Here is a 15056-nt window from a genome sequence, read left to right on the forward strand (position 1 = left end):
CCTGACTGAATCAGCTGGGCTACAACTGACCTTCATGAGATACCGGATGAAGGTCAGGTGGACCGAAATGTTGTATCCTAAAAATAAAATACTTTTCTGCTGTAAGTGAAGACAGTGTGCGGGATCTCCATTTGTTCCTGTCTCATGCACTGGTTGCCTGCTCCTACACACCTGTCCCAGTAGGAGTGCAAAAGGACCTTTTTTTCACAAAGTAATAGCTGACAATTATGTTGACACACGGTGACAGACTATGACTGATAACCTCGGACATGCTCAGGTTTATTGCTTTTAACGTTGTGGACTAGTGTCAACAATGCTGGTGTGAATTCAGCGTATCCCTACAAGGTGGTTAGTTGTTACAAACATTACTACGTCTTTTATGTAGTTTTGCTGTCATCGTTATGTCTCCCATACTAGTATGCTATTGTTGTTATTGATCAATTCTTGCTGAGAGGAAGGGAGAGAAAAAGAAATCAAATGCAAACTTAAAGGCCCGCTGCGTGGTGCGTCTCCAGTCTCTTTCAATCTTGACCTGTCTGCCCCCAGTAAGTGTAGATACACAGTCCAGGCAGTGTATAGCCTTCAGTTCAAAGGCTGGAGCCCTCGCCCCCAGACGCCCCCCCAGCTTGGTGCTGAACTCCACCATATTACCAGGGACCAAGTTAAACAGGACGTGCATGAACTCATGGCTGGCCATTAGCATTATATCACAGCCCGGATCTGCCATCCCCACATCCGGGATCATTCCGACAGTCACCTCAAAACGGTAGCTGTCGAAGCGCTTGACGTGGCAAGTATGCTTGGCCAGAGCTTTGAGTATGCACAGCTCTTCCTCCTCCTGCATCTGTAGAAGAACGGGCAAAGGAACAGGATCTGGCATTGAGCTGGCAGTAACATTGGAAGTCAGGTTTGCGACTGGGGCATTCCTTGGCTCACATTTTGGATACTTCTCCCCATACAGGCAGCGCAGCCAGTCGGCCATGAACAATGGCAGCATGCTGATGACGGACTGAGCCCCATTCTCTGTTTCAGCCACGCGGACATGCTTAAACTGCCCAGTCCAGGTGACTCTGTGTCCATCCAAGTGACTGCAGAATAGTTGCGTCTGGGCCATGCCCTTGGTCTGCCAGGCCGGCGGGCCACAATGCTGGCCGTACTGCTTCCAGGTCAGGGTGGAGTTGTAAACCTTCAGCCCCTCCGAGTTATACACATACAGCGCAAAGAACATGATCACCATGGAGATGCAGAACAGGATGACTTTGACGGGCCCACTCTGCCTCAGTGAGTAGAACACGTCCAAGATGGACATGCTGAACCGCGTCCAGAGGCGCAGGATGACAGGGACTGCGCACACGGCCAGAGTCACGATCACCTTGGTCAGCTCCAGCTCCAGGAACCACTTGATGACCTGGATGAGGAACAGGGCAGCCACGCCGAAGGCAAGAACAGGCAGAGCGAACAGGAAGAGAAAGTAGGCCACACAGGTGCGGAGGAGACCCAAGGGGGAGGAGTTCTGGAGGAGCACCATGGTGAACTCGCACCACATGAAGCACACCAGGTAGGGAATCAGGAAGCAGTAAGTGCCATGGAATCCTCGCATCTTCGCCATTCTGAAGGTAGGAGTCGGATAGACAGAGAGCATTAATCAAAGAGGGCTATATAGTCCTAAAACCTGAATGTGTTCCCTCATCAGAAAAAATATAATAATAATAGTCAGATAATCAGAAAATAAGATTTAAAGTATGATAGTGTTTCACGATATCACCAGCTTACCTGAAGAACTGGTAGAAGAGATAGATATAAAGTAGGCAGGGCAGACTGAGCTTCAGTTCCACCGACTCCCCAAGTGGCACTGTGGCGAATGTGACCCCCAGTAAACGAAGCACTTTCAGGGCTTTCATGGTGTTTTGTGGCAGGTATCTGGTCAGGCAACACACAGACGCCGCTACCTGGAAGTGGCGAAATATTAATATTGTGCAGGTTCTCATAAAAAAATTAATTCAGTTTAATCAACCATGATAGCAAAGTATTCACTTCAAATATCTTTCATTATATTCAGTTGAAAATAACTGATGTTTTGAAAGCCAGTTGTTTGCAGTGGTGTAAAGTAACTAAGTAGATTTACTTAAGTACTGTACATTTATTTGAAAACTTTAGTTACTGGTTACTTTGCAGGTATAAATTATAATATTATAAAACATAAATTAACCCACTTTAGCCCTATTTTATACCTAGGCTATTTGAAAATAGCTGACGCGTTGTGAGCTTGTGGATCTGCTATTTTCAAACATTTTGTACTTTTACTTTTGGTACTTTAAAGGAGTAGTTCACCCCCCAAATTACATTTTATATTTTGATCCCAATACTTTCGTACTTTTACTCAAGTACATTTTCTTATACAGACTTTTACTTGTAACAGAGTATTTCTATATTGCAGTATTGACACTTTTACTAAAGTAAAACATCTGAGTACTTTTTCCACCACTGATTGTTCGGGACTGCATTGACTCTGACCTCTATGATCATGGCTTTCCTTGCAGAGGTAGCAGCCATGGGGCTGAGGCTCATGTAGCTGATAGCAGTGAAGAACATGGTGACAGTGGAGAGCTCAGAACAGGGGATCCAGGACTTGTCCGCTACAGGGAAGGAGAAGATGCCGAAGAAGACGGAGAGGATGAAATAGAGGTACTGTTCTAGATTGTTCCAGCCGAAGTTGGTCTCAGCCTGCTCCACGTCCAGCCCAGGTTCGAAACGTGTCAGCAGGGCAGTCAAGGTACTGAAGTTCTCCCAGGTCTGGAAACACACACAAGATGGGAAGAGGGCAGAGGATAATAGAAAAAGGGGGCGTTGAAAAGAAGAGAACAGGCCAAGCTCACAACGCGTTGCATCACAATACATTGTGAGCTTGTACAGTAGATCTAGTACTAGTAGTAACACTACTGAAACTTTTAAAAAGTCCTATAATGATGAATGTGGTTAAGGTAATCTATTGGTTTATCAAGATTAACCAACAAAAGGTATTAACAACAGCTTGTGAACTAAATAATAACTATTGGAACCAAAGAACACAGGTTCTTTCGGACATACCTACGGTTAAGGTTTCTGCCTGACAGCAAAAATGTCCTTGATGGTGTATATGACATGGTTAAAGCTTTAAAAGCCTCACTTTAAAGCGGCACTATGAAACCTTTTTTAATTCATTCATTTTTAATTTGTCCAATCTGTATGGTTGAGTATGTTAATACAATATAACGTTGTCTCCCTGCTCTTCTATTGAGACATTTAGCTTGTGTGTACCTGATGGTCAGATTCTGTTTATCCCCTGAGCAAGCAGGCTAAAATGTCAGCACTAGCGCAGGAAGACAGGTTCAAATCCGGGGTAGAATAGCTTTAAGTCAATTCAGTGGAGACCATGTTTTTAATTTAGCAAAGTTGTGGAGAGGGGTCCTTAATGTTGGGCTACACTCAGCAGAGAGGAAACTAGTAATTAAAAAAGAAGGACCTTGCTGCTTTGGAAGATGCGTAGCGTGCAGATTATCATGGAGATGAAAGAAAGGTAGAAGACCAGCAGAGGGATGACAAAGGCAAACAGGTCGACTGTCAGGTTGCTGATGATGAAGAAGAAGATGAGAGCATTGACATGGTGTGTGGGGATGACGGTGCTTAGCCACTGGACGCCGGCCCGCGACGCCCAGTCAACTACGTGATCCTTCATCTCAATCATGGATTGGACAGGGTACTGTAGCACCTGGACAGGGGAGAGAGAAACAGAACAGAAATGTAATAAATGTACTTTTAATTTAGAGCAGACAATTTTGTACATCCAATTTTTCCCCATTCCAATTAATCCTCCTCACACGTTTCTGTGTCAGGAGGCAGGGCTAAATGTCTGAAGGACATCTTTAAAAGTAGATTTAGCTATGAAAGTACAATTGAAAAACAAACGTGTAGGTCGTTCCATTCTCTGGCTGTGGCAGACTTTAATGATGACAAACCTCAATGCGTTGCAAGCTTGTCAATTGTCTATTTGTTTTTGGCCCAGCCCATGAATCGCTAGCCACGCCCATTAAAAAAATATGTACGGGCGAAACAAAATGTAAATTCAGGCTGAGTGTCAGGCTAGGCTTTTATGCCTTTATTGATAGGACTGACAGGAAAATGGGGAGAGAGATGGTGAGTGACACGCATCAGAGCCTATGTGGTATGCACCTGGACCGCTACGCCAGCGGGCGCCCCGCGATTGTCTATTTTCGGTAAGCAAACACCATCATTATGATAAAGTATAAATGATGCTTAAGTGGTTAATTGGATAACGAATAGATTAGATGGATAATAGGTTGAGGAAGTGAAGATGCATCAAAGTATGATGTTTTAGAGAATGTACAGTGAACAGATAATGGAACATACCGATAAGTGATGTTTGATGTCCATAGCTGTTTTTATTGCTCCACTACGTTTGGTGTCCAACATCATCCCACCACGTCCTAAAGTCCATGAGCTGGCTCTCCTGCTTCCTGCAGGGACTACCTCAGATCTCTGTGCGTGAACACACACAAACACACACGCACGCACGCACGCACGCACGCACGCACACACACACACACACACACACACTCAGGTGAGATGCTGTAATTCATTCATTCAATTAAGAACGGCAAGTGTACGTATAATTCAGATTCAGGTTATTTTACTTGCGTGTCATTGCTCAGGAATGGGGTTTTAGTCTGGGCTTTGACCTGGCTGCTGTCCTGGGGAGCAGAGGGAGAGATTCCCTGGGCAAACCTCTGAGTGAGTTCCACAAAGTCTTCAAGGTTCACCATCTGATTGGCTGAGAAGACATAGTTTACTCTCTCTCTCTCTCTCTCTCTCTCTCTCTCTCTCTCTCTCTCTCTCTCTCTCTCTCTCTCTCTCTCTCTCTCAGGACTAAAAGTACTTAGTAATACAGTAATAGAATTTTGTCTGCCATTGGTGAGTGTTAAGAATAGAAACAAGCAGAAACTTACACTCGTTGATGACCATGCTTTCTAAAACCTTTTGGGTCTGGTTTGAGGTTGGAGAAGGGAGCCCTGTCGAGCCGCCACCTGCTGGTAAGGAATGGAAGCAACACAGAGTTACTTACTTACATACTTCATGCTTGCATGTCAATGCAGGCCTCCAGGGACAAATCACAAAGGGATGAATGAGGTGATGCCACTGTAGATATATTGTAAAGTAAAAAAAAAAAAATCATAATATTAATCTTAGGCCAGGAGTAGTCTTGTGTAGCCAGACAACTATTCCACAATCTCTGAATGCTATATAGAGTCTGGAACTACATCTCCCGAAATCCAAGTAATGGAAGCAGGCATTTCCGTTCACGAAAATATATTTTAAAATATCTTTTAAAATATCTTTACATAATGTATTTTATTTCCATTCATTCCATCATACAGCAAGCTATATGATTTTTATTTAAATTAGGATAAATGTGCGCGACTGTAAAGACGGAACAGTGTTGAGGTGACTTCACATCTGCTTTATATTTGACTCATGATCAGAGCTTCCGTGCTACAGATGACGGAAGCATTTGAAAATTGTGGGAGACAACAGCCTAGCCACGCAAGACTAGGCCAGGAGCTAACCAAACCATGCCAGGCATGCCAAGGAAAGGACCCCCAAATGCAAAACGGAAAAATACAAAATTGCCCCCCCAATTTTAGATTTTGACAATCATGACATGCCCAAAATTGGGACCCCAGGTTGAAAGTGGTTAACCTGGCACAATAATGAATACCTGTACATAAATTGAAAAATACTGTATATATTTTAGATTTTTTTAGGATTTCTTCTATTCCCCTCTCCTTTTCAGGCGACGCTGATGCCACTGCCTCGTGCCCCGCACTTTGAAAGTCTGTATAAAGATGGCAATATAGTATCGTTGTTGTCGGGTGGAAACCTTGTATGTCCAAAACCGTTCATTTTGTATTTATCATTTTAAAAATAGCAAAACTAGCAAATAGTAAAAATCACTTGCTTGTAGATTTTCTATTTTCACTAGTTTTGTGCGACAGTCTTATGATGAAGCTTTTACTTTACAAAAAAAAAACATACAAATTTTAAACTTGGATACGAGGCCCCGACAGTGCCGATATACAGTAATGCATCCCATTTTCTACCTCAGTCTCACCTTCCACATTATTGATCTGGCTGACGTTTTCCAGCATCTCGGCCATAGCCATCTTATCCTTCCTGTCTGGGTTCAGCTTCAGGAACATCATCCTGGCTGCCTTTCTCACTGTCTGCTCAAACCTGCTCTCTGTTGACAGCTTACGTACTTCTGCCTCATTCTCTGGAGTGATGCCTGGAAGAGAAGGACACAAATAAAGTGTAAAGAATGAACACACACACACACACACACACACACACACACACACACACACACACACACACACACACACACACACACACACACACACATACACACATACACACATACACACACACACACACGGTGTGCACATACCTTTATTCTGGATCCAGCAGCGCTGTAATATTCTTGCAGCACTTCGTCGACCCTGCTTGGCTGCATTAATCAGCCAACTAACAGCCAGGGTGTTATTTAGGTCTGTGTCCTTTTCTTCAGCCAGAATCAGGTAGTGTTGACCCAGCTGAAACAATTACAAGAAACAGCCTATTAAAGCTGGGAAAGGCAGGTTTAGCGGGAAACCAGGGGTCGTGAGTGTGCGTGTGCTTGTACATTTGCTTGTGTGTGTGTGTGTGTGTGTGTGTGTGTGTGTGTGTGTGTGTGTGTGTGTGTGTGACGTGTGTGTGTGTGTGTGTGTGTGTGTGTGTGTGTGTGTGTGTGTGTGTGTGTGTGTGTGTGTGTGTGTGTGTGTGTGTGTGTGTGTGTGTCACACTTACACCAACTTTGATTAACAAAGCAGCTATACTTAACTTTTTTCTATTCTATTCTAATAGTTCCTGTAACTTTGCTCCCATCGCAACAATTGATTATAAATGATTAAAGACATTTCCTACAATGCCACATGCTTCCAGAAGAAAGCAGTGGCATTATATGGGACTTGTAACTAACCAACCACTTACAAGTTTAGCCTCTGACATACTAAGTCTCATGTTCCAACCCTCAGCCCTCCCCCAGCCAAGACCCCTTCCCTCACAATGTGTGTTTAAATATGTGTAGAGGGTAATAAGAAGTAAGCAGAGAAAGGGGGAGTCTGTGAATTGTTTGAGTGAATGCTTACCACAAATATGGATTCATGCTGGAATACTAACACACTAACTAAGCATAGCACAGGACCTATAAATGTGATGGTATAATGTGTGATATTGAAAACATGGGATCATCTTCCACAAGGCTGAAAATAGACAGACATGTATGACCAGGCAGAGTTTCTTTGTGTGCAGCCGCAGAGCAACATCCTGAGTTTCAATCTTATACTTCATCGTATGCCGGTGTCCCGTGGAAAAAGATGATCTACAAGCTCACAATGTGCAGCAGGTTGTGGATCTTTTTTTTCTGTTTGTTTCTGAAAATGTTGTTTTAAATGTTGCAATGTTTATGATTTCACAATGTGTTCATCTGTGTGTGTGTGTGTGTGTGTGTGTGTGTGTGTGTGTGTGTGTGTGTGTGTGTGTGTGTGTGTGTGTGTGTGTGTGTGTGTGTGCGCGTGCGTGTGTGCATGCGTGTGTGTGGGTGGGTGGGTGGGTGGGTGGATGTGTTCACTCACACGGGTCTGTGATCTTGCATCACCACCTTTGGCTTTCTCCTGCAACTGCTCCAAGGTCAAGTCCTCCTCTGGTTCTTCATCTTTGGATGAGTTGGATGAGGAGAGGAGTGTAAAGAGCTGTATCAATCAATCTACATTAACCACCTAAACTCTATATACTGTGCTTCATTGACTGGGATCTATATTTGGTACGCTCCTTTTCTTCCCTTTGCACCACATATATCTGCTGAAAATGTGATGAGAAACTTGACATTGATTGGTCTGGTATAGTTTGTGAGATTAGCTACGGACACACAAACAGCCACACATAAAAGGGCAGAAAATATCATCTCCCGCCCCGGCCTTTGGCCTGGTGGAGATAATCAATGACAGAAATGAAATGATGAATGTATAATAATAAGACTTTCTCATAAAAGTACATTGTAAGATGTTCAAAAGATGGTGCTGAATTTGCAAGTCTGAGATACTATAGAAACATTAACAAACAAACAGAAAGAACTGCTGACATATATTAAAATGTGGACCTCCCGAGGGGGAATTCAGTTATCAGCTCAACCCAGCTGATCGCAGCCATCAAGGGCTGCAGAGCAATTAGGGGTTAAGAAGAGTCTTGCTCAGGGACAAACATCGCCATTGGTGGCCTGGCCTGGAATCATACAGTACTTAGGACAACCAGGGGCTCTGGCTCCCATGGCAGGCTCACTAACCACTCAGCTATGGGCACCCTCTAATATCTTTTAACATGAGCAGAAACTGAACATGCATGTGGTGGAGTGGCCATGTGTGCATGCATTTTAAACATGTGTACGTATGTGCAACTGTCTGTCTATAAACTAAATCTGTCTAGATACCTCAAGCCAAGATCCTGGAGCACCAACTCTGTGCCAACAGGTTCATTTAATACCCACAGACAGCATATTGGTTTCACAAATGTCTCCCCTGTGTCCTTTATGCACAAAGGTTTGCCAGTGTCGCACACTGAAGATAGCAGATCTATAAGCTCACAACATGTCTCGATGGGACACATTGTGAGCTTGTAGATCAGCTATTGTCTGTGCACAATAGAATAAGTCAGGCAGTACAGCATGTTGTTCTCTTATTTCAAATAGCAGTGTCTCTTCTGCAGGACAAAAACCTTTTAGTCACAGCACAACGTGTCTCCTCACCGGCAGGTGACAACAGATTACACACATCAAGGAATGAGTGGGCAGACTAAACAATAGTTATTATGTGCTGCCCTCTTTGTCTGCCTGAATTAGTTATTTCGTAAGGCTAGATTTATTTTTGGGAATTGTTTCATTTAAAGTGATATAGTTTATCAGATCAAACAAACTAACTTGTAGTCTTGATAAGTATCATTTGGATGACTATTTTACTTCTACTTGAATCATAATTACAGTATTTTAAAATATCAATACTTTTACTTGAGTACTTTGTTTGCTACTCTATACCCACCTGTCTACAACAACCTAACAGTAGAATAACGTTGGAGATTCAGGCTAACATGGTCATAGACCAGGGGTCTTCAACAGGGTGTCCGGGACCCCTAGGGGTTCTTCAGAGTTACTACAGGGGTCCTCCAAATCTTTGTGTGATAGAAACTTGTTTTTTTCCCTTATTCCCATATTCTGAGAACTTTAGCCAAAAATAGCCGATCTACAAGCTCACAAAGCCTCGCGCTGCGAGGCATTGTGATCTTGTAGATCGGCTATTTTCGGCAAAGAGCTTTGGTGTAGAGGAGAAAAAGAGCAGACTAGGTACATTGTGAAAGGTAACCTTTCACAAGGTACATTGTGAAAGGTAACCTTTTACAATGTACTTAGTCTGCTCTTTTTCCCCTCTACACCAAAGCTCTTTGCCAAAAATAGCCGAATAAGTATGGAAGGTTAAAGTGGTTAAATATCTGAAAACACACATTAACATGAATCCATCATCCACTGATGATCGTGCTGTCAAAAAATGAAACTATATGGAATCTGTGAACATATTGTGGGGGTCACTGGACTCTATCACACATCGTCATTTTGTGACATCAACACAAATGTATCAATCAATACCAAGTCCAGCTGAAGGCTTTCCTACCTTCATCGTCAGCTATGGTGTCCTCCTCTTCAGCTTTCCTGAGTCGCTCCTGTATAATCACCTTCTTGGCCAGGGCGGCAAAGGTGGGGCGCCTAGAGAGAGCTTTCGGAGGCTTTGAGGGCCCTACATTGGCAGAGGGAGAGCTGATGGAAGCCGGTGTAGAAGGGGATGGGGTTGGAGGGGTCAGTGCTGGGTTAGCAGGTGTAGCGGCTGCTGTTGTGGGTTGGGTAGGCTGAGGAAGAGCCGTGGTGGGTTCATTGATAATGGGCGGAGGAAGACTCTGGGATGGACCACCCTGCACAGGACATGCCCTCTCAGAGTGGCTGGCAGCGGGGGGAGATGGATCATCCATCCCTGTCTGTTGTTCTGGAGAGAGAGAGACACAGACAGATAGATGGATAAAAAAGAGATAGTGGGCTATGGAAATTACACCACTGACCAAAGAAATGTATTAGTCAGGGACCAACAAGCCCAAAAGCTCAAGGAATAGGGTTGAACTTGTGATGTCTTGCCGTACTTTTTATTTCAGTTTTATCTATTAGTTTGGTCATTATAAGGTCCACAGAATGAGAGGTCTGCTCTGCCGGAAACATCGTGAAAAGAAGTTATGGCCATTTGTATATTCACTGTCCCATTAACTCATTGACATATTCCTTGGGCTAAATTTCGGCCCCAGAAAACGGTGAAAAGCGATGATGCATCAACAAAAAGTTTAAAAAAAAGTGATGACTCATCACTTTTCACCGTTTTCTGGGGCCGAAATTTAGACCAAGGAATATGTTTCATGCAAAACAAATGCTTGCAATGGATTCAGAATCATGAAGAACCCCTATTTGACCCTTCACATGCTACTTAAAGCAGATGTTTTTCTTTCTTTTTTTTAATATATTTTTCTGTTCCTGTGTAGTGGAGTCAAATGGACAGTGAATATACAAACGGCCATAACTTTTTTTGGCTATGTTTCTGGCAGAGCAGACCTCTCATTCTGTGGACCTTAATGACCAAACTAATAGATAAACTGAAATAAAAAGTACGGCAAGACATCACAGGTCATCCTGGGTGAGTGGGTCCCTGGCTATATGGTATGTTGCATAAATATTATAAGTCTATTATTACAGTACATGGAAGTCAGAAATTACAATCCTGCATGTGAATTGCACAACACCACTCCACACACATATGTAACACGTGCAGTCGTGCACGGCTTGGGGAATTGGAGGACTCATTCCTCTGGTTATTTTACCCCCTTCCTACCCTCAAATATGACACCATCTCCTTGAAAGGAGTTCTAACATGGAGACAAACATGTGTCCTCATCTACCCCCTAAAATAAGTAGGTGAAAACTTAAAAAGATAACAATAATAATAATGATGATGATGATGATGATGATGATGATGATGATGATGATGATGATGATGATTAGGGTAATAATAATAGGCCTAGTTATTATTATTACTTTTATTATGATCACCTTATTGTCAGCTATTGCATAACAAATCTAAATACAAATGGTAATGTGAATCAGCTGTATTATACCCTAAAAATGTCCAAGGAAAGATGAGAGTGACAGTTATATAATATTTGGCACAATGCCCAGTGGTGGAAAGTAATTAAGTAGCCTACATTCACTCAAGTACTGCATTTTAGGTACTTTTACTTTACTTGAGTATTTCAATTTTTCGATATTTTATACTTGTAGCCTACTAAATCTCAGAGGCAAATACTGTAATCTAACCTTTGTTAGTTACTTATTACAAAACAAAGCCTATGTACAATCATGAACTGACCATTTATGCTATATTATTATTATTGAGTAAGCAGCAGCAGCAGCAGCAGCAGCAGCATGCAGCAGCAGCAGCAGCAGCAGCAGCAGCAGCAGCACATAAATTCATTGAAGTAATAGCCTACATTACTAATTATAATCCAATATTAACTCATTGACTGCCAAGGCCCGAGTTTCCCGAGTTATTACAGTAGTCCCAGGCTGCCAGAGCCCGAGTTTCCCGAGTTGATTTTTTTTTTTTTTTTTTCAAAATTTCTTTTTATAAAAAAAATTCTAAAAATGCCTCAAATGTATTAGGCATGATCGCAATTGTGAAATTGCATGTGTAGCCCCATAACAAACAAACACATCTTTCAAAATGTCAAAAATGGCTGTTTTGTCTGACTTTGAAGGCTTGTAACTCATGAATGCCTGAACGGATTTCCAAGCGGATTTTTTTGTTTGAAAGCTGTTAAAAAGTACTACACATATGATGCATATATGGTGCATGGGCGTGCACGATCCGTGCACTAAAAATTGATCCGTGCACTAGAAATCTAGGATAGTGGCAGTCTGGTACTTATGCATCTTGAAATGGCATTCAATTATGGTGAAATGGCCGGGGCCATTGTTTATAGGCTAATAACTTTTGGTAGCCTAAACCTAAATGGTAAATATAATTGATACCAACTATACTTTAGTAATTTTACCCAAGTAAAATGTTACATGCAGAGCATACCGAGTATTTCTACATTGTGGTATTATGTGCCTACTTTTATACAATAACATATGTCGAGAGTAGTCTGACTTATTCCACAAATAACAAAGACACATGTTTTCACGTTTATAATGTTGGCTGTAGCCGACGTGTGTGCGTGCCATGCTCTGTCATCTCTCTCTCTCTCTCTCTCTCTCTCTCTCTCTCTCTCACACACACACGCACACACGCACACACACTCACACACACACACACACACACACACACACACACACACACACACACACACACACACACACACACACACACACACACACACACACACACACACACGGTCTTGCAAAACATGCATCATGCCAATTTATAACTCCACACACTGTCCCATACAGGCATATACTATAGGCCCTCAACACTCATAATTCAATAAAAAATGGAGGTATACTACCTTGCTTGTTGTCCAACTTTGAAGACTTGTTCAAGACATAAACAAATATCCCTTTTGAATTCAAGAGTTTGGAGTGAATTCTTTGCTTGTGTGAGTAGTGTCCATTAGCCTACCCTCTGCATGCGGAGCGTCCTGTAAGTAACCAGAGATAATGATAGCTTCAGCTTTGGCGACTGCATGAGCAACAGGACAGCTGATACAGCCCGCCCTCTTAAAATAGACCATCCTCTCATTGGTGGTATAAATCACCATCACCTGTCTGTCTTAGCTGATTGGTTGTGGGTGGGACAAGCTGGAGACTTTTTCTTAGGTCTGTGTCAACCTGTCAACAGTCAACCTGTATGTATGTATGTATGTATGTATGTATGTATGTATGTATGTATGTATGTATGTATGTATACTATGTTGTATGTATGTATGTATGTATGTATGTATGTATGTATGTATGTAGGCCCTATGTATGTATGTATGTATGTATGTATGTATGTAGGCCTATGTATGTATGTATGTATGTATTTGATTGATTGATTGATTGATTGATTGGTTGATTGATTGATTGATTGATTGATTGATTGATTGATTGATTGATTGAATACTTTATTAACAGTTTTCAAAAACAAGGCATGCACGTGCACAGTGGCACTGATTTATTCAAAAGAATGCTAAAAGGATAACCCAGATATTAAGCTCATGGGGCTTGTTTCCATTAAGGTCCTGTGTGTATCGAGACATTTAAAAGACAAACAATAATATACAATATGTAATAACAACAATAACAACAAAAAATCACACCCGTGTGAACTGAGCGGTGGTCGTGGGGGGGGGGGGGGGGGGGTGCCTGTGTGTGTGGGGTGTGTGTGTGTGTGTGTGTGTGTGTGTGTGTGGACAGAGAAAAAAATGAAATTGAATTGAGTGAGTGACCCACCAACCCCCCCCCCCCCCCTTCCCCCCTGTGTGTGTGTGTGTGTGTGTGTGTGTGTGTGTGTGTGTGTGTGTGTGTGTGTGTGTGTGTGTGTGTGTGTGTGTGTGTGTGTGTGTGTGTCTCTCTGGCCTGGCCTGAACAACAGCGCCCCTCCCTTAACATGTGTGGTCATAAAAGGTACTGCAGGCTAAAAGGTACTGCAGGCTACATACAGACACGCACACACACACGGACGGACGGACGGACGCATACACACACGGCCACGTATAGGAGACGGTGTAACCACCGCTCAAAAACTCATAGGCCTATAGGCCTACGAGTATATAGCCTGTCAGCGGGGGGTGCCTCCTAGTGGGGAGCTCCCTGGCAGGTGTCGAAGACAGCGCAAATGTGTGTGGACTGGAGTATTTAATATAGTCTCTATTAAAAAAAGAAAGGGGAAAAAAAAGAAATGTTAAAATTAGTGCTGTCCGAGTTAACTAAATTAATCGCAATTAACTCACCGTTATGTTAATCGCGATTAATTATTTTAATCGCAATTAATCGCATATTTACAGACATTGCTATAATATCGGCTATATTGGCTACAAGGTCCATCCCTGTTGATGTAACAAAAAATACAAAGTATAATTAAAGCATAAACGTGGACACAATCATTTAAAAGATCCTTATACCCATCAGCTGCAGACTGTTTAATGCAATACCATTATGATTTATTCAGGTTTTTAGTTGATTTTCAAATAAAAGATTAACATACTTTCGCATAAATCCAGCAAATATTTCCACTCCCAAGTTAATAGGGCCACGAAAAACTTGAAAGATATCCCTTGAAGTTGCATTGTGACCTGATAAAAGCTGATGACTTATTTGCGATTAATCGCGCGATTAACTACATAAATCATGTGATTAATCGCGATTAAAATATTTAATCGTTGGACACCACTAGTTAAAATTATTCATTTAGGTAGATTATCAGTATGGTCCCAAGTCAAAAGCTAAGCCTTAATCGAGTCAGCTGCAGCCCATATCCCATATGGTTATACTGTGAAGTGTCAGTCTTGACACACACACACACACACACACACACACACACACACACACACACACACACACACACACACACACCCCCACACACACACACACACACACTTTAGATTTGAGGCTGGAAGTGAAATTTTGTCACGGTACGGCACCGGTGGAATTCCCTCAATTTTGCACATTGTTCCCTTAGGAGCTGTCCACCTCCGCAGGTGCTGAAATGACAAAGTGCAGCACCTGTTCCGTTTCTGTCACCGCCGGAAACGTCCGTGCCTTATAGCAAACCGATTTTACATTAGAAACCAGCTTTAAAAGCACAGGACGTTCTGAATGTATTGGAGATAAACATACCCAGGCAGTT

General features: G+C 42.4%; 1 protein-coding gene across 1 annotated transcript; it reads right to left on the reverse strand.

The window, feature by feature from the left end:
- Nucleotides 1–430: 430 nt before the first annotated feature.
- wfs1a (Wolfram syndrome 1a (wolframin)) lies at nucleotides 431–10161 on the reverse strand (the record flags this gene model as incomplete). Its single annotated transcript, XM_080722623.1, has 9 exons — nucleotides 431–1610; nucleotides 1774–1949; nucleotides 2515–2793; nucleotides 3503–3748; nucleotides 4408–4514; nucleotides 6167–6340; nucleotides 6503–6647; nucleotides 7728–7807; nucleotides 9810–10161. The coding sequence occupies 9 exons, from the start codon at nucleotides 10159–10161 to the stop codon at nucleotides 431–433; spliced, it is 2739 nt and encodes a 912-aa protein (XP_080578749.1).
- Nucleotides 10162–15056: the final 4895 nt, after the last annotated feature.

Source organism: Nannobrachium achirus (assembly GCF_963921795.1).
Source record: "Nannobrachium achirus genome assembly, chromosome: 3".
NCBI classification, from domain to species: Eukaryota; Metazoa; Chordata; class Actinopteri; order Myctophiformes; family Myctophidae; genus Nannobrachium; species Nannobrachium achirus.